General features: G+C 38.6%; 1 protein-coding gene and 1 long non-coding RNA gene across 2 annotated transcripts in view; one reads left to right on the forward strand and one right to left on the reverse strand.

Moving 5' to 3' along the window:
* The window catches only part of LOC120535354, a 59,231-nt gene that overhangs the window by 32,152 nt on the left and 5,803 nt on the right, over positions 1-21,276 (reverse strand). The gene's annotated exons all lie outside the window — the stretch shown is intronic.
* Positions 4,152-21,276, forward strand: part of mylk3 (myosin light chain kinase 3) — a 78,848-nt gene continuing 61,723 nt past the window's right edge. Inside the window, exon 1 of the mRNA XM_039763137.1 lies at positions 4,152-4,469. Coding sequence (XP_039619071.1) covers positions 4,392-4,469 — 78 coding nt within the window. The 5' untranslated portion in view covers positions 4,152-4,391. The remainder of the gene's footprint in view (positions 4,470-21,276) is intronic.

A 21,276-nucleotide genomic window follows, 5' to 3' on the forward strand; every position in this document is an offset into this window, starting at 1 on the left:
TGGCAGATGACTAACAGCAAGGCATACAGCACAGCAGCCTGTGAACTCCTTAATTTGCAGTACAGTTCAAAGCAATGACTACATTTCATTGTTGTCATACAGTTTGAACATTTTCTGCTAAAAATACCAGGCATCTCAATATATTATGTGTGATTCAGTACAGTAAGATGCATTGACTTTTTAAATTCTCATTACATTTACTTATTTGGCTGATTCCTTTTTCAAGGTGACTTACAACATTTATAATACAATTTTTTACATTTCTTTTGGTTTTCCAGTTGGAGCACAGGCCGTTCAAGTGACTTACCACACCACACTGCCCACCTTTCCCTACTCCCTTTATTTCCCCCCACCTTCCCCATTTATAACTATGGTGTTTTTAAGACATTAGTCTTTAAATTTTCTCCACCCACAGAACTCTCTCTCTCTCTGTGTCTCTCTCTCTCTTTCTTTCTTTCTCTATCTCTGTCCTAGACAGTTCTAAAGAGCAGAAGTTGAAAAAGTTGAAAACTTTTCATGTCATGTCTTGCATTGCCTTTCTTTAATCAAAGCCTCATGTTGAAAAATGTCACTCCTGTTACTGAATGAAGAATAAAAACAGAATTAATATGAAAACTAGGGGGCTTTGCCCCCTGCTCACTTCGTTCGACAATCCCTGTGTTTGGTTAATCGGATATACAATTTTAAAAACTTTTTTTTTTTCTTTGGAATTGTTTCAATTTCATTATTTGCAGTTTTACTTTAAAGCTTCATTAAAAACAATATTTGGAATTACCTTTTCTTGAAGATCGCATTGAATTTTGATTCAGTTTTTGGAGATACATTATGACAACGCAACGTATAACTTCCCATGAGTGAATATTGTTTCTGTTTCTCTAATAAATAAGCCAACTTTTTCTAATGTTTGTCCCTGTGATTTGTTAATTGTCATAGCAAAAGCTATTCTCACAGGAAACTGTAAACATTTTAATACGAATGGCATATCACGATCTCCTTTGGTGTCTAATGTTATTTGCGGAATATATACATTACCTTTCTTGTCTCCTGTTAAAATTTGCATCGCTTCTCCTTGATCATAAATATACACCTGACCGAATTGTGTTTTCTTTGAAATTAAACTTGTTGTTGCTTTAACTGTTGCAGGACCACAGATTCTCATAGTGTATGGTCCATTATTGTGTAAATTTACGTTTCGGGCATTGAATGATGCAAAGGCGAAAAGACTTTGTTTTCTGCTCTTTGCCTTTTATTTCTGACCTTGCTTTGTCCTGCTATTTTTTCAATTGCACCTGGTCCTGATGATTAATTTCCTTTTGTTTGCGCTAATGCAATCTTTTCTATCTTTTCTTTGATACTGTAGCGAATGACATAATAAAGTGTCACAAAAGTTTTACTTGAACATTCGCCAACTTCGTAGCCCCAAACACAACTTTCTAGCACTCTCTCCAACCCCTCATCCCTCGGGCCTCACCCCCCTTTGCCGCATCAATCAATACCTCGTTATCAGTCTTCTGTGCTGTACTCCGCCCTCCCTCAATTGGACCTAACAGTCACTTAAAACTAAAAAGGCTTCAACCTGGCTGGGACGCTACAATACTTTCGAATTTTACTGCTTTCATATTCTTTACCTTTCTCTGCATGTGTATCACGCCATTGTTTGTTTGAGCTTTTTGAATTCCACTGCTTTCATAATCTCTTATCTCCCTTTTTTTCTCCAGCGCTTTTGGGTCTTTTTTCTCCATGCTGCTCGCTCTTCTTTGCTTAGTCGTTGACGTTTCATCTAGAACGTATTGTCCTTATATGCTTTATATGTGCTGAGAGCACAGGATCTGTGTGTGCTACGTGCCTTTACACGACTGAGTGTTTTACTGGCCGTGCTCTTAATTGATGTTGTTTGCATCTCGCAGGTCTTTTAAGTTTATCTTCCTGCTTTTTCCCTGCTTTTTCTTTCCAGGATTTTTTTTTTATAATAGAGAGACAAGGTAATCTCCATTCATCTCTCCTATGTCCATTTCACCCATTGTTGATATTTTTTCTGTTGTATGAGACTATATAAATTTTTTTTTCTTGCCTTCTGAATGGGAGGTCTGATCCAGCAGGATGCAAGAACAGTTCTTACATTAGTCTCCTAAGGTGGCACTATAAACAAAACAATCAATAATACATAATGTGGAAGGGTTTGTTGTTTTCCCATAATATACTTATTATTCAGTTATAATGCAATATAATTTTAAATATATGGTTCAAAAATATGTAATTATTATAGGTGTTATATATGTTAAAATGTAAGAAATAGTTTGTAAAAATCCAGGATATTGTAGAACATTGCTTTAATTAAAGTGCTCTTTACAGGTTTAGTCCTTATTTTCTGAATTGTTAAAAGCAACCCTGCTAAATGAAGGAGTTCTACTTCACTGCAAAATACATTTCACACAGTGAGCACATAGAGGAAGATCAGAAAAGGCTTGGCATGGTGCCATGAAAAGAATGGAGCAGCTTTTGTGCTTTTAGGGATTTTGTAAGGTACAAGAGAGAGTGCAACCAAATGAACAAAAGCTTATCCATTTATATTATGAGTACAACTGCACAGGTTTTTTAAACCTGGCTGAAGTGAGGTTTTATTTTTTTTTACTGTTTTGTGGAATTGTGAGTGCCGCTAGTTCAAAACATGACCAGTTATAATGTGATGTGTGATATCCTTCTTCCAGCTTATGAATGTGTAAATATAATAGTAATTCTGCTCTATGGACCATCTTATCTTTTCTGTGTTTATTCATCCATCCATTATTCAACCCGCTATATCCTGACTACAGGGTCACTGGGTGGTCTGCTGGAGCCAATCCCAGCCAACACAGGGCACAAGGCAGGAAACAAACCCCGGGCAGGGTGCCAGCCCACCACACACACACACACACACACACACACACACACCCCAAGCACACACTAGGGGCAATTTAGAATCGCCAATGCACCTAGCCTGCATGTCTTTGGACTGTGGGAGGAAACCCACGCAGACACCGGGACAACATGCAAACTCCATGCAGGGAGAACCCGGGATGTGAACCCAGGTCTCCTAACTGCAAGGCAACAGCACTACCCACTGCGCCACCGTGCTGCCCCATGTAGAACTTATCTTCAGTAAATCAGGAAGGACAGTCGCTTTGAAAACCCGCACAAATCGCTCCAGAAATTCCTTTCTTCCTAGTGCCATATGACTTTTTAATAAGGAATATCAGAGAAAATGATTAAGGTTTGATATGTATCCGGTAACAATTTTTGTGTAAATATATACATTATCAAACCGCCTTACCTTAACCTGTCTTGTCTCTCAGTGTTTTGTTTCATTTCTTTCTGTCTTGTTATTAGGTGCAACTGAGAAGGCAAATTTCATGTTTTGTTGTGTAAACATGACTAAATAAAGCAACCCTGAACCTTGCTTTTTTATTGAAAACTTTAATGTATTGAAATGTCTGCAGGTTTCTTATCTTGACAGTCAGTTGCTAATTTCTTATTGTATTTGTTCTCTTCATTCCTTGCTCAGTTTGTCCTTTTCTACAGTTATCCTGTAATATTCTATGGCTGCATGGCTTTCTTCAGTAACAGAGAAAACAAGGCCATGAATTAGCAGGGGCCCAGTGTAATTCCTCCAAGCCATAATGTGGTAGGAGAATCCTATTTAGGACGTAAGATCCTGCTGCTAAGAACAACAAGCAGGAACCTTAGTGAATTTTTCTTCAGACTGATCATGGGCTCACAAGTGTAGTTACTCTAGGGACTCTTAGCTGCTTTTATGAGCTAATTGCCCTGAAATTACTAAGAACAACCCTACGCCAGAAGTAAACCCAGCTTTGACCAAGAAACAAGTCAGTATCATTGTTACTTTGTAATGTCAGTTGGAACCAAATCAGTGAAAGAAATATTAATTTCAAAAATGAAAGCACATTCTTCCTGGAAGCATTGTAATGCCCTTCTGTTGATCAAACATACTCATTTCTCTTAACATGCAAGACTGAAGTATTTGTTTACTCCACAATTGAAGAAACATCTACCAAAGAATTTTCCACACAATAGAACAAAATGTGTGCTATTTATAGTCTCTTTCTCTCTCTGTCTCTGTCTCTCATATTTCCTAAATACCTGATGTAATCTATAGCAGCTGTTATCTTTTTACAGGAAGTGGCTAAGCAATGTATTTTGCAGTGGTGCAGCACTAGTGATATCAGAATGGGATATTATGAATGCTTACTGAAGTGGCTGATAAGATACAATGTCTGCCTTACATCACACTCTTTAAGTTCCAGCACAATTACTAACTCATCTGGCCTACTTTTTCCATTGCTTTGTATGAAGGCAGTGAACAACAAAACAGTAAAAATGCTAGAAATTGAATAATGGGGACATCTTTCTATCGATCTCTTCTGCTACGTACAGGTGGATTCAGTGTATCAGAATACATACAAAGGTTTGCGGTAAGTTGTTTTTTTTTTTTGTTATGTAGATTTGTTTTTTGTTTAAAAATTCTACAGAAACTATTATAATATATATAACAGTGTGGTATGCATATCAAAAGGAATTTAATATGATAAGCAGTAGCTATTATTTTAAAAATAAGTTAACAGGAAGATGAAAAGTCAGCCAGAAAGTTTTTTCTCTTTAATTTATAACATTAGTTAATTATAAAAATAGGATATGTACTGTCAGGTCATTGTACGTCACTCCAAATTACAGTCCCCATAGACATTACTCACCCACACAAGCTATTTGTTATGGAATGATTTTATTTAAGAGAGTTTGTTTTCTGCATTATATAACACTTATCAGTATTTTGTGTTAACTGAATATAGTAAATTGATGCAAAATTAAGTGTGATTTAAAAGGAACACTTCTAACAGTAGAACTCTAATTTTTATTTATGACCTTGTTCATGTAAAATCCTAAAGTGCAATTTTATAAATAAATTATTTGACTGTTATTGTTTGCCGTAACCTGTAAGGAAAGAAGTTGATCGTCAACAACAATTTCTACTTTAATCACGTTATATTTTCTGTTCGTTTAGTTGGTACAATTCAGAGTTGACCTCTAACCCCTCTTCCTTATGGTTCTTTCCTATTAAACTATATACTACTACAGTAGTACTGTACTATTCATTTTAAAACTTGCATATCCTGATCATGATCATAAGTGAAGTAAGTACCTTGAGGCTTTTTCTATAGCAACAGGTGAAAGGGGCATTTCTGTTCATTATAAGACACACACACACACTCCCGTTACAATCACTGTAGAGGAAATCAATCTGGACTGTGTGAGAGAGACCACACAAATACACAGAAAACATACACATGCGATATATCTAAATCCAAAATCAAACCTGACAATTATGACCTGCAAGGCAGCACTGCAAATTGATACACCTCTATGCTACACAAATTCAGATTTTAAGTGAGATTAAGTTTTTTAATAGATGTTTAAATATTTAATACAAGGGACGTTCAAAAAGTTGCTGCACTTTTTTTTTTAAACTCTATTCATTAAGAATTTCAAAAACAAATTCCATTACTTTTATACATATTCCATCGCAAATGAAGGGGACTTTTCCCTATGTCATACCAACTTTTTAATGCCCAATTACTACTCCTGTCTTTATCGTTTCCAATGAAAATCAAAGTGCGGAAACCTTTTGAACGTCCCTTGTATTAAATATTTAAACATCTATTAAAAAAGTCCATTTCACTTAAAATCTGAATTTGTAAATTTCTAAAACCATATACTGTATACACTATGCAACAACTTAAAATTGTTAATAAAACTAAATCTCTTGTAATTGATAGACGGCATAATGGTGATATAGGTTGTGCTGTGGGTCTGGCACCCTAGGTCTAAATTCTGCATCCACGAGTCTGGTTGGAATTTGCATGTTCTTCAAAATTCTACTTGTTTTTTTCTTTTGGTTAGTCTAGCTTTCCTTTATCCTCTATCCTATACTGGATTAAGAATATTCTAAATTGGCATGAGTGGGCCCTTAATGCTGCTATTATAGGGATAGGCTTTGGCAGTCTCCCCCCAGCCCTTTATTGGATCATCCAGATTTAAGAATGTTAGACTTTATTATCTGTGTAATAGGATTTAGTGCATACTATTTCTTGCTGTTAACAGTTAAGCCTTCCTGCATACTATTCTTCATTGTTATTTTATTCATGGTTCCAAAAAGAACAATGCCACAGTAAATGTAAATAAATATGTTCAAATAAAAAATGTTTTGTCAAGTACAATATTGTACAATAATTTCATTCTGTTTTGTAAAAACAAGAAATGTTGAACTATAACTTAAATGTTTATGCCAGCATTGCCATTATATTATAGAAATGAAAAACAGAAGCAATTATTAAGCCACCCTCTTATGATGCATAATAGTAGTGCTGACAATTAAAATAACCTGTGTAATGCACGGTACCAAAAACTGGTTGACCACTTGGTAAGACACTCTACAATGTTACAATATATTGGTAAACTGTAATGTTCTAAGGAAAAATACTTTCATATTGTACTTAGTATTAAAATATATTTCTTTGCAGTTAAAACTATTGCATTGTTATTAGTCTAGCATTTATTTCTGCCATGTAAAAGTGGACAGATTACTATACTCTTAATGAGTAACCCTTACAGTTCTGGTGGGGTCAGAATTCTATACTTTCTTTCATCTGGGTTTTTTATATACTATATACAGTCGGGGAAATAAGTATTTGATCCCCTGCTGAATTTGTATGTTTGCTCACTTACAAAGAAATAAACAGTCTCTAATTTTTATGGTTAGAGAAACTATTATTATATATTATGATTAGTAAACTATTTTATCTGTCCCTACTCATCCACTCTAGATTCTGTGCCACCTTTAAAATTTATAAATAAATGTACTAAAAGTGTTTGCTTAGATAGGGCGGAGTGGTGGCTCTGAGGCTAAGGATCTGCTCTGGTATCCCAAAGGTCGCCAGTTCGAATCCCTGTCACTGCCAAAAGAGATCCTACTCTGCTGGGCCCTTGACCAAGGCCCTTAACCTTCAGTTGCTCCAGGGGCACTGTACAATGGCTGACTCTGTGTCCAAGGTATATGTGAAAATTAACAAATTCTTAATACAAGAAATTGTATAAGGCGAAATAAAGAACAAAAAATAAATAAATTCTCAATCTTTAAAGATAATGTAGGTCAAATGTTGGTGATGATAATGGGATTTCAGTCTTACTCTCTATTAATGAAAGTCTTAATGACATTATGCAACAAGCCAAATATTTTTCTAATTAAATTATTACCAATAAGTACTGTCTTTTTTTGTTCAATATGGTTAATTGCCTTCTAAATCCAGTCAGTTTTTACCTATGTGAATCCTCCACTAAAGAATATATTGTTTTAATTCATTGTCACTGATAAGACTGAGAGTATCAAATCTTTTCATGGGGTATGCTGTCTAAACCACTTTGCGTTAATTCAGTTTCTGCTAATTTCAATGAACGATTTAAAGGTTAGGTTGGAATCTTAAAACCTTCTTCCAACCCTGTTGAGGCTGTGCAGCTCAAATTTGAGTTAATAAAGTGCTATATGTAGTATCTTCATATTTGCTCTCCATTATTGATCATCCCCTGTCTTCTAGCTGTATCCCTAAATATTTTAAGACATCATATGTTTAGCCTCTTTTTAACTATTGGCAAATTTCAAAGTTATCTTCTATCTCAAAAATCGTGAAATAATCCTCTCTTTAATCTTTTTAAAACATCACATTTAAAAAACAAATTAGTCTTTTTTTTAAATATCACACTTAGAATTCTTTTTTCCAGTTCCTAGTCTTCTTGTTGTGTTAGTGCTCTGCCTTGCAGTAAGAAGACCAGAGTTCATGTCCCAGATCTTCTTTGCATGGAGTTTGCATGTTCTTCCTGTGTCTGATCGAATGTCCTCCCACAGTCCAAAGTCAGGCAGGCTTGGTGAACTGGTAATGCTAAATTGGCCCTGGGTTGTGATTTGTGTGTGTGGTTGACCTGCAATGGGCTGACGACCTGTCCAGGGATTGTTTGTGCCTTGTGCGCTGTGCTAGATGATATAATCTCCCGTGACCCTGGTCTTCATTAAGCAGATTAAAAAGTGACATGACATAATTATATATTAATGAATGCTGAAGGTGGTAACTGTTCTTTGCTTGTATTACTTTACCTGAGTGCCACAATACTGTAGATCATTGCATATAATTGACAGATTACAGAATTAGGTTGTTATACTGGCAACTTGCCTTTTAATGGTTCACATATTAATTGACAAATTACAGGATTTTTGTGGTAGTTAGGGATTACATTGCCTTTTCTTCTTTGTTAACTTGTGATGTACATCAGTTTTCATTCCTAGGACCAATCCTTTTCTCCTTAAACATGCTTCTTCTTGGTGACATAGTAGATACAACATCTCCTTCTTCTGCAAGTCCAACATCACTTAATTACTTCTTTCAGTGAAGGAACTATTTGGCAGATATTAAAGTGTGGCTGACTCAGAATTTTCTTCAAGTTAAACTCAGATAAGTAAGATATTGTCATAATACTCCCACATCACTTGCATAGTCAAGTTAGGTCATCTCTTGGCCCATTGTCAAAGAAAGATAGATCTGTTATGAAGAAACTGGGCGTTGTGTTTGATTCTAGTCCAAATTTTGAGAAACACATAAAATGTTATGTAGCCATGTTTTTATCACCTTAAAAATTACCCAAAGACCAGAAGATCAGATCAGTTCTGAATTTTACAGATACAACAATCATTATGCACTCTTTAGTGTCTTCATGTTTGGATACCTGCACTGGTTTCTTAACCTTGTCTTATTGAGAAAGCTCCATATGGCACCAAATGCTGAGGCCAGAATTGCACTTAAAACCAAGCAGAGAGAACACCTCACTTCTATTTTCCCATATCGTTACAGGTTCTAGTCTGGTTCAGGCATGTTTTTAAGATTTTAGTGATGGTCTGGCCATTGATTCCATGTGTGAATTATTAGCTCCTCATGTACCTTAGCTAGTTTAAAGGCTAAATGAAACTGTACTTTTGTGGTTAGAGCACCTCAGCTCATCAATGACTTGCTGGAGGAACTTTTACTTAATGAATCTTCTTTTGAATTGCTTCTTAAAACGTGCTTGTTTTGAATTTGTTTTTTTTTTTACTTTAATCTACTTTTATCTTGTTTTTTTTATATTTTTCTTTTGTACTTGTATTTATTTTGTTTACTGTTTTTACTTGCCCCTTAGATTACATGCTTGTGATATTTTTTTTCTATTATTGTATATATTTAATATTATTATTGGGGGCCAGCTAAATATATAGTATGTAAAAGTGAAATAATGAACTTATAAAAATAGCACAGTTGTGATGAATGTTAGTTTTTGCAGTTTCACCTGACATGCTAGAGTTCAACAGTTATACACACACATACACACACACATATATATACATATGGGTTGATCTAGCCACTGGAGTCAGTAGAGGACAAACAACTAGCCAAGTCCACGGGAGAAACGTACAAAGACTGGAAATCCCAGTTACATACTAGTCCTTCCATAGCCTTTGAACAGTATAGCAAAATATGTTTTTGGGTACAGGAAGTGAATAAATATTTTTTCTCATGTACACACTGGACAGGATGCCAGTTTATTACAGAGAACACACAGCTAATTTGAGCCAGTTTAGAGCCAACAGTTGACCTAACATGCATGTCTTTGGAATATGAAAATACTGTACCTTAAATAACCCTACACAGACATAATGAGAAAATGTAAACACTCCACTCTGAGAGCGACTTAAACAAGAATGTTGCAAATGCCAAGGGAGCTGTACTAATAACCCACCATCAGGGACAATGCATGTTTGCCTTGACAACAATGAGCTTTGGTCACTGATCCCCACTGACTGTCTTCCTGTTCCAGCTACTTTATATTGTGTAACTATCCGTCCATCCATTATCCAACCCACTATATCCTAACTACAGCGTCACGGGGGTCTGCTGGAGCCAATTCCAGCTAACACAGAGTGCAAGGCAGGAAACAAACCCCGGGCAGGGCGCCAGCCCACCACAGGACACACACACACCAAGCACACACTAGGGACAATTTAGAATCGCCAATGCACCTAACCTGCATGTCTTTGGACTGTGGGAGGAAACTGGAGCACCCGGAGGAAACCCATGCAGACTACAGGGAGAACATGCAAACTCCACGCGGGGAGAACCCGGGAAGTGAACCCGGGTGTCCTAACTGCGAGGCAGCAGCGCTACCCACTGTGCCTCTGTGCAGCCCCTTCTGTAACTATAAACTGTTTTTAATTTCAAGCAGCAATTACCTGACTATTTTGGGTGCATGCAAAACATTTGCTATTTTAAAGTTTATATTGTGATTTTTGTTCTACTGCTGGTACCCTGTTCAGGGATTGTTCTGCCTTGCGTCTAGAGCTTGTTGGGATTTCCTTAAGTTTCCCTGTGACCCTGCCCTGGATAAGCCCGTTAGGAAAATAAATGGATGGATGGATGCCTATACACATTTAACAAAGCTATACACATAATGTCTTCTGAAAACTGCACAGCTATTCTATAAATGTGGAGCATGCATGGCTGGCATTCCTCAGTTAATGTCAGGAGTTAAAGATAGATGTTTGTAGGTAACACATTGTAACCTTTCATTTCCTGTCTCAAAAGCAGTCACTTATGGAAATTGGGACAGATGGTAGTTAAAAGTGAAAAATGAACTCTTCATTTAGTCTGAAACAGATATTGAAATATTTTTCAAAGGTCAAGATAGAAATTTGTTCATCATGAAAACAGTTGAACAAAACAAAAGCAATTGTTATAGATACTAAAATAAATAAACAGAGCAGCCAGTGATGCAGTAGATAATGATATAGCCTCACAGCTCTAGGCAACTACGTTCAGATCCCAACCTAGTTACTGTCAGTGTAGTGTTGTCACATTCCCCTCATGTCCGCAATGCAAACACATGCATGCTTGTATAATTGGTAATTGTAAATCATCCCAGCTGGAGTATAAATTGTGTATGTGAATATACTCTGCAATTGGACCACTCCGTGCAGATTTAGAACTTGCCTAATGCTTAGAATGATTGGTCTGGTAAATATCAGTATCAGGTAAAGAAATAAAATCTGTAGCAAATCTTGTGCAGCCTTAAGTTACTGAAGTAATTCTGCTCTAGCTTCTTATAAGTTAGTAACATAATTTAGAGTATACAGAGGAAGAGGATGGCAAAGAAGAAGTGGGATAGTCAGAGAGATGCAGAAAGTAGACAAGAGTACAAGGAGATAAGGCACAAGGTAAAGAGAGAGTTGGCGAAGGCTAAAGAAAAGGTGTATGATGACTTGTATGAGAGGTTGGACACTAAGGAGGGAGAAAAGGACCTGTACCGATTGGCTAGCCAGAGGGACGGAGCTGGGAAAGATGTGTAGCAGGTTAGGGTAATAAAGAATAAAGATGGAAATGTACTCACAAGCGAGGAGAGTGTGTTGAGCAGATGGAAAGAGTACTTTGAAAGGCTTATGAATGAAGAGAATGAGAGAGAGAAAAGGTTGGATGATGTGGATGTAGTGAATGAGGAAGTGCAATGGATTAGCAAGGAGGAAATAAGGACAGCTATGGAGAGGATGAAGAATGGAAAAGCCGTTGGTCCAGATGACATACCTGTGGAAGCATGGAGGTGTTTAGGAGAGATGGCAGTGGAGTTTTTAACCAGATTGTTTAATGGAATCTTGCAAAGTGAGAGGATGCCTGAGGAGTGGAGAAGAAGAGTACTGGTGTCGATATTTAAGAATAAGGGGGATGTGCTGGACTGCAGTAACTACAGGGAGATAAAATTGATGAGCCACAGCATGAAGTTATGGGAAAGAGTAGTGGAAGCTAGGTTAAGAAGTGAGGTGATAGTTAGTGAGCAGCAGTATGGTTTCATGCCAAGAAAGAGCACCACAGATGTGATGTTTACTCTGAGGGTGTTGATGGAGAAGTTTAGAGAAGGCCAGAAGTAGTTGCATTGCATCTTTGTGGACCTGGAGAAAGTATATGACAGGGTGCCTCGAGAGGAGCTGTGGTATTGTATGAGGAAGTCGGGAGTGGCAAAGAAGTACATAAGAGTTGTACAGGATATGTACGAGGGAAGTGTGACTGTGGTGAGGTCTGCGGTAGGAGCGACGGATACATTCAAGTTAGAGGTGGGATTATATCAGGGATCGGCTCTAAACCCTTACTTATTTGCAATGGTGATGGACAGGTTGACAGACGAGATTAGACCGGAGTCCCTGTGGACTATGATGTTTGCTGATGATATTGTGATCTGTAGTGATACTAGTGAGCAGGTTGAGGAGACCCTGGAGAGGTGGAGATATGCTCTAGAGAGGAGAGGAATGAAGGTCAGTAGGAACAAGACAGAATACTTGTGTGTAAATGAGATGGAGGTCAGTGGAATGGTGAGGATGCAGGGAGTAGAGTTGGCGAAGGTGGATGAGTTTAAATACTTGGGATCAACAGTACAGAGTAATGGGGATTGTGGAAGAGAGGTGAAAAAGCGAGTACAAGCAGGGTGGCATGGGTGAAGAAGTGTCAGGAGTAATTTGTGACAGACGGGTATCAGCAAGAGTGAAAGGGAAGGTCTATCGGACAGTAGTGAGACTGGCTATGTTATATGGGTTGGAGACGGTGGTACTGAACAGAAAACAGGAGACAGAGCCGGAAGTGGCAGAGTTAAAGATGCTAAGATTTGCATTGGGGGTGACGAGGATGGACAGGATTAGAAATGAGTACATTAGAGGGTCATCTCAAGTTGGATGGTTGTTAGACAAAGTCAAAGAGGCGAGATTCTGTTGGTTGGGACATATGCAGAGGAGAGATGCTGAGTATATTGGGAGAAGGATGCTAAGGATAGAGCTGCCAGGGAAGAGAAAAAGAGGAAGGCCTAAGCAAAGGTTTATGGATGTGGTGGAAGAAGACATGCAGGTGATGGGTGTAACAGAACAAGATGCAGAGGACAGAAAGAAGAACCTCCAAAGAAGTGATACATTGTGGTGGAAGGATAACTTGGGTCTGATGACATCTGATATATGCAAAATGATTTTAAAACAGGTTAGCAAGACAATAATTCAAATCCAGAAACCAGACAAAGAGATAGTTTGAAAACACTGGGCAAAAAATTCTCACATTATAAAGAAACCTGTGTTAAAAGTACAAACAATAATGTTACAAACACTGGAAATGTCAATAATGCAAGACAGCCAGTAGTAGTCTAAGGACCTGCCAAAATGCAGCTGGTTGACAGCATAGTTGTCATTGCTTAGGTTGACAGGGTGTAATGGAGAGAAAGTCATCCAGACACACATGCTTCTTTTTCTGGAAAAAGAAAATCCAGTTGTAATGTTTGCAATATTTTGGAATGAGGCTCAGTCTGCTTTGCTTATATACTGAATCAATAACCTCTTATAACAGAGTCACTTGCATTTAAAATGTTACAGGGAAAAATATTTTGTTGTGGAAAGCTGAGTGTATATTCCAGCGATTTCTTGGATTAACAGTAAATACCATATTTTTTTTAGAATTTTTGACATATGATTATATGTCTCTTTATAATTGTGACTTGAACATTGATTGACAAAAGCCCCATTTTAAATAGTTTATACATTTTTGTTAACATACTGAGTTCAAGAGACACAGTACTTTGGTACTGTGTCTCTTTGGAGAATCCATGGGTACCGCTGGTCTGACTTTGTGTTGCTCATTGAGTCCCTCCATTATGAGGGAGCATCAGTTATGGCACTACGGCCATGTGGCGTGATTCCCCGAGGGTGATCCGGCTCACAGGATCCTCATTGTTGAGGACCCGAGTGGCTGGACCAGGCCAAGGTTACACCCATGTAACACCTGGCTGCGGCAGATAGAGGGTCATTTCCAAAGGGTGGGACTGGAGTGCATGTCTGCCTGGGGGGTTGACAACCAGCTGTTTTATTGTGTGTACCAGTGCATACTCCCCAACTTGACCTGACTAAGTTCAAAACAGTTATTTGAAAGGCATAATAGTAAAACTAGTACACCAGCTATTATCTGGTTGGTGTTTAAAATATGTCACAGATTTAGACACAGAAATAGACTGACACCCCTGCACTCCTCAAACTACCTTTGCCATTAGAATTGCAAAATATCTCTAAGCCATCACATGCAAGTGCGTGCACACATTTTGTTTAACCATAACTCCATCATGATCACTTGTGAAAAAAGATTTCTCAATTTTACTTGAAACTAACTTCAACAGTATGCTTCCTACCTCTCACATAGTGTGATAGCAAACTTTACAGATTATTCCTTTCTATACACATCCAACAGGATGCCAACAAAAAATTGTCACCCTGTTAAAAATTTTGATAACGCATTAAATAATGAGATGACATACCAGCAGCAGGTTTTAGATCATACACAAATTAGAGGGAAGCCTGGAGGTATTCGGCGAGGCTTTAGCTAACCACCCACCATCTACATCTGCTGAGCATTTTTCTCAGGAATGTTTAGTTTTTGGATAATAAACTAGAAGAACTCTGCATCACTTCACACACATGTATAATGGACTGCAACATCATGATTTTCACAGAAAAATGGTTAAATGACATTATCCCAGACAACTCTATTGAGCTGGAGGGGGCAAAGTGTTCTCAGGGCTGACAGAACAATAGAGAACATGGTAAGATCAAAGGTGGAGGTCTGTACATTTATGTGAGCAATGCTTGGTGTGTGGGCACTTTTGTAACGAAAGGTCATTGTTCTGCTGATCTGCAATATCTGATCAATAAATATAGACCATTTTACTTACCCCAGGAATTTACGTTTATTATTTTCACTGCCGTGTATGTACCAACGAATGCCAACACTAAGCTTGCAATGAAAGAACTGCATGCTGCTGTTAGCAAACAACAAACGGCACATTCAGATGGGACTTTCATTACTGTGGGCAATTTCAGTCATTGCAACTTTAGAACTGTATTCCCCAAGTTTCATCAAAACATCTCCTGCCCCATTTGAAGAGATTGAATCTTGGATGACCTGTATACAAAAACTGCTGAAGCCTACAAGGCCTTTCCGCTCCACCAGCTTGGACAATCGAATCACCTCTCCCTGCTCCTCCTCCACAAATACACACCACTCATCAGATGTGTGAGACCTTCAGTGAGGATGGTGAAAGTCTGTCCTGAAGAGGCAGACTCTGCTTTATTGTACAGCAGAAGTTTCAGTATTCAGACTGGGGCTTGTTTTGCCACCAATGGCACTCAGGACTCCGAAGTGGACATTGAAAGGTACACCTCTTTTGCCCTAGATTATATCAGTAGAAGCATTAATGAAATCACAGCGCACAAACGGACTAAGACCTTCCCTAACCAGGAGCCTTGGATAAATAGAGAGGTTAGACTCCTACTGAAAGCTTGTGATGCTGCTTTCAGATCTGGAGACACATGAGGGCTATAGCACATCCAGGGCCAACCTCAAAAAGGGCATCAGGAGAGCCAAACAGAAATAACCAGAGCGCACATTAAGATCTCAAGATGCTGGTCTGCTTATGATTCCAAGGATTAATAAAATAACAGTGAGAGATTGATCTTTTAGTTACAGGGCCCCTAAACTGTGGAATAGTCTGCCTGCTACTATAAGAGATGCTCCTTCAGTCTCAGTTTTTAAATCCTGGCTGAAGACTCACTACTTTAGTTTAGCATATTCTGACTAGAGCTGCTGATTAACTGTACAGACTGCATCTCTGTTGTTAGTCATTAGCACTAAAACATAAGTAACATGATTGTTATAATTTGTTACTAACCCTCACCTATTCTGTTTCTCTTCTTGGTACTCAAATGTGGCACTCAGTGCCACGGCCCACCAGCCAAGTTGTTTTGCCTGCCTAACTTAAAGTCATCCCTGATGGAGGATCGCAGGAATCGTGGGAAAAAGGGGTGCTTTCATCGGATTGGCTGGCCCAGCGCTGTTTCAGCCGTGGAATGGCCAAATGGGGGAGGCAGCTTGATGGCTGAGGTCTCCAGGACTCAACAACAAACAAATCCAAATCATATTATGTGACATCATCTATTGTTAAATTATGCTTCGAACTTGTAAATTTTTATTTTTTTGTTGTATTGAGGATTTGTTCTGTTCTGTGTATTGTATTGTATTGACCCCCTTCTTTTTGACAACCACTGTACGCCCAACCTACCTGGAATGGGGTTTCTCTTTGAACTGCCTTTCCGAAGGTTTCTTCCATTTTTTCCTTTTTTGGGAGTTTTTCCTTGTCTAATTAGAGAGTCAAGGCTGGGGGGGATCTGTCAAGAGGCAGGGACTGTCAAAGCCCATTGCCACACTTCTTGTGTGATTTTGGGCTATACAAAAATATATTGTATTGTATCGTATTGTAAATACAAGCAACAAATTTAGGATCATTTCAAAAACTCTGACCCCAGACGTATGTGGCAAGGCATCCAGACCATCGCAGAATACAGGAAGGTGAATACAACCTCAGCATGAAGTAATATCTTCCTTCCTGACAAGCTAAACAACCTTCATGCTTGTTGCATTCAAAACTGCCCCTTAGACTTACTACCTTCGCTGTACAATCTGCAATGACCACAGTGAATGTACCCTAGGTGGCTGGTTGTGATTGCATACTGGTGCACCTGCTTAAGGCCTGCGCTGGGCAACTGTCTTAGGTAACATCTTCAATCTGTCTTTCGCCCAGGCTGTCATCCCTGCATGCCTTAAGTGCAAAACGATTGTACCAGTACCTAAACTATTCTCTCCAGGAAGCCTGATTGACTACTGTTCTGTTGCACTCACCCCCATCATCACCAAGTGATTTGAAAGACTGGCTCTAGCTCACCTCACTACACTAGATCCCAACCAGTTTGCCTGTCATCCCAATAGGTCAACGAAGGATGCCATATCCTCAGCTCATCACTCTGTCCTGACACATTAGGATAACAATAACTCCCATGTTTGGATGTTATTTGTTGATTTTAGCTCTGCATTTCTGTTTAGATGCTAAACTGCATTTCATTGTACCTGTACATTGACAATAAAGTTGAATCTACTGTCAAATTCACTTATTCTAGTGAGAAAGGTTACATTTTAAATAAATAATGAGTAAAATCAGCAACATAACGTAACACAACTTTCAAAATACCACTTAATTCTTGTTCAGGGGTGTAAGGGGCTACACCATATCCTGGCAGCATTGGGCCCATGGCAGGAGATAATCCAGGTTGGGAAACTGCTCCTACGCAGGGTCCAGTCACATACACACATACACAGACACACACACACACACCCACCTACAGGGCCAATTTAGAATTCATAAACACTAGATAGATTTTAAATACTGTAAGTGAAAGAAATGCTGCCTTTTTAAGTTTCATAAGCGATAGATCCAGACATGCTTTTTACAAAAAAAAAATCCTCAAATAAGATTTTATTGGACAAAAACATGTTTTATGTAAAATCAAAAGGAAATAAAACAGACCAAATGTAGGATTTTTTTAAAGGAATACAAAAGCAAATGTTAATTCTGGCTCAGTTAGTTTTAAAACTTCACTAACAAAAATGACACAGAGTTGTAGGCAAAGTGTGACCCGCGGGTTCTCTAAGTACAGGTTTGAATTATGTTCCTCTTGTATAAATCTAAAAATATTGTCAACAGCACCCACTGCACTGAATTGTTCAATTCATATTTAGATTCTGCCTCAAGTTCAGAAGAACTACTTAATTTCCTACACTGACTCAGAACTGCCCTATCTCATTCATGAAAGGGTTATGTTACAGGGCTGCCATTTGGTCTTATAGGAAGTGAATTTTAACTATGGCATGGTTTTAAAGCTGGATCCATTTTAGAAACAAGCAGCTGGAAGTAGTTGAAACCTCACCGTACAAAAAAAATGCAGTGATCAAAGGCATAGAATAAGCTGCAGGAAAAAGTAAAGCAATGAGTCGGAAACACCAGGGGTCTATGAAAAAAATATAATTTGAGGAAACGGTACATGAGCAATGAATAAACATTATACTGCTGCAGTACCTTAACTGTCTTTTTATAATTAGCAATAGATTGGAGGTCAGTAACAGGCTGACAGGTGCCATAAGTGTGCAGTGATAGACAGTGTGAAATAGTAGTCATATAAAGTCACATGGGCAAAGGCTTAAACAAGACAGGTCGTGAAACACAATGAGGAGTAAAGGAGCAGTGAGTTTAATATACAGTAGCAAGGAGGATGAAAACAGAAAACACAAGATATGGTGAATGTAAACTTGCCAAAATTACAGGAACATTATGATCAAAGTAATTTGATTTAAAACAAAAATGTAATAAATAGGAAAGTTGTTGGTCCAAATACCTGCCAGTCTATAATTTATTTACTGCTGGGACATAAAGCTGTATTATGTCAAAACTATACCCAAACCTTAACAACATAACAAAATAGTGTTAGGTAAGAAGGACCTATAGTCATGTTGTCACAGAAATGAATACAAGTCAAACTTAAATAGAACACATACATTCATGCATTTTACAAATTGTATAATATAGTTCAGTGTCACAAGGAAATGGTGCCCAGGGGCTTTGAGGGAAACCAATTCTAGACAAATTGTCACAGAGCACGCTCATGCACCCACTGTCAATCATAGGGAGCAAAATTAGACGTCCATATCTATGGGATGTCGGAGGAAAATCCATCCAGACAAGGGAGGAATATACACATTCCATATTCAGTTCCCAAACGTGCTATTCAAACCCAGGACTTTAGTATTATAAAGCAGCAGGGCTAACCACTATATCAGAGTGCTGTCCTAGAATACACTGGTATTCAATCATTCATTGACCGGAGCAAATTTAAGTCAGATTGTGCACAATATTAATTTCTCTTGATTTAGCCTTTAAAAAAATTACAGAAATGTATACCCTGTTTATGTGAGATGTCTTCATGTGTCCATTTCCCTTAACCACATGATTTCTGTGTTAACACTAGAATTACCAGAGCCTACGAAAAAACTCGTAGATCCATCCCACCTTAAATCCCTTCGCACCTCTCCATCAGCATCTTTTGTCCTGTAAATGTGTTGATAAGCAGCCTACTATCACATCCCCCCCACCGCCGCACACTTTTCGTAGCTCAAGTCTGTTTACCTGCATGTCAGTTGCTTAGAGTTGTATAGAGTCAGAAGTCAAGCAAAATGACATCTTTTTTAAATACTGTATCGTTATTTGGACACTTGCATTTCATGTGTGTTCTATGTCTACAACAATCTATGTAAACACATCATTAAAATGGAAACGTTTGTGATGTTTTAGTATTAAAAGGTTTCATTTTGCTTGACTTCTCACTCTATACAACTCTATAAGCAATTGACACACAGGTAAACAGCTTGAGCTGAGAAAACTGTGCGGGTTGGAGGGATGTGATAGCAGACTGCTTGCTGTTTGCTGCTTACCGATACATTTACAGGACAAAAGGCTCTGATGGAGAGGTGTGAAGCAATTTAATGTGGGACGGATCTACAAGTTTTTTCATAGGCTCTGGTAATTCTAGTGTTAACCAGTATACAACCTCGTCTATTAGAGTTTTAACTGTCACTGCTGTGGACATAGCAAAAGTAATAATTTAGATATAGCAAAGACACACTTCTCTGGGCAGGCATATGAATAATATTTTATATTTATGGTATTGCAAATACTGCAATTAAAAGCCCAATAAATTAGCATATACTGTATAACATTTTTAAACCTGCTTAATCAGCATGTCATTGTGTATTTTATCATGGGGAACAGAGGTCCAGCATCTCTTATGATCCTGAACTATTTTTCTTCACTTTTGGAGGTTTTTTTTTATTGTTTTTCCCCAATTCTTTTTTCCTTTTTTCGTTATGATAGTGGTGCCCGGATTTTGTAGCCATTTTGTTCTGCATTCAAGGGAGCAGCCATCCTATTTGTGGTTGCTGTGTTTGTCAAGATCACACCGTGCCTATATAAGTTATTATCTACTAATTGGATTGAAGATAATCAAAACAGCTAGTAATACGGGGCAATGCAACAAGCTCATCTGAGGACTTTTTTGAAACAAGTCTTTTGACTATATCTGTGGTTTTGTTTTTTTCTTAGAATACTTTCCTTTTTTTCCTTTTCTAAAATTCCTAATTTTTTTGTATTCTTTAACAAGCAATTTAAAATCTGTGAACACACACACACAATCTCTCACAGGACTGATTATAAAACTAACAGCATCAGGCACAAGGCAGGAGCTCTTAATTTATGCAAACATTGGCACTTGCTCTCACAGAGAATCAGTCTGGAGTCTTTCATCAACTATACACACATATCTTTGAGAAGCTAAAGTTGTAACTGAGTATCCATCCATCCATCCATCCATCCATCCTCTTCCGCTTATCCGAGGTCGGGCCGCGGGGACAGCAGCGTGAGCAGAGATGCCCAGACTTCCCTCTCCCCAGCCACCACTTCTAGCTCTTCCGGGAGAATCCTGAGGCCGTTCACAGGCCAGCCGGGAGACATAGTCCCTCCAGCGTGTCCTGGGTCTTCCCCAGGGCCTGCTCCCAGTTGGATGTGTCTGAAAACACCTCACCAGGAAGGCATCCTGATCAGATACCCGAGTCACCTCATCTGACTCCTCTCGATGCAGAGGAGCAGTGGCTCTACTCTGAGCCTCTGCTGGATGACTGAGCTTCTTAAGGGAAAGCCTAGACATCCTGTGGAGGAAACTCATTTCAGTCACTTGTAATCGCGATCTCGTTCTTTCGGTCACTACCCATAGCTCATGACCATAGGTGAGGGTAGGAACGTAGATCGGCTGGTAAATTGAGAGCTTTCACCATGACAGACCGATGCAGAGCCCACATCACTGCGGATGCCGCACCGATCTGCATGTCGATCTCACGCACCATTCTTCCCTCACTCTTGAACAAGACCCCGAGATACTTGAACTCCTCCACTTGGGGCAGGATCTCTCTCCCAACCCTGAGAGAGCACTCCACCCTTTTCCGGCAGAGTACCATGGTCTCGGATTTTGAGGTGCTGATACCCATCCCAGCCACCACACTCAGCTGTGAACCGATTCAGGACAACATCATCTGCAAAAAGCAGTGACCCAATCTGGAGTCCACCAAACCGAACCCCCTCAACACCCTGGCTGTGCCTAGAAATTCTGCCCATAAAAATTATGAAAGTTATGTAACCAAGTACCTTTGG

This window comes from Polypterus senegalus, chromosome 9, assembly GCF_016835505.1.
Source record: "Polypterus senegalus isolate Bchr_013 chromosome 9, ASM1683550v1, whole genome shotgun sequence".
Taxonomy (NCBI): Eukaryota; Metazoa; Chordata; class Cladistia; order Polypteriformes; family Polypteridae; genus Polypterus; species Polypterus senegalus.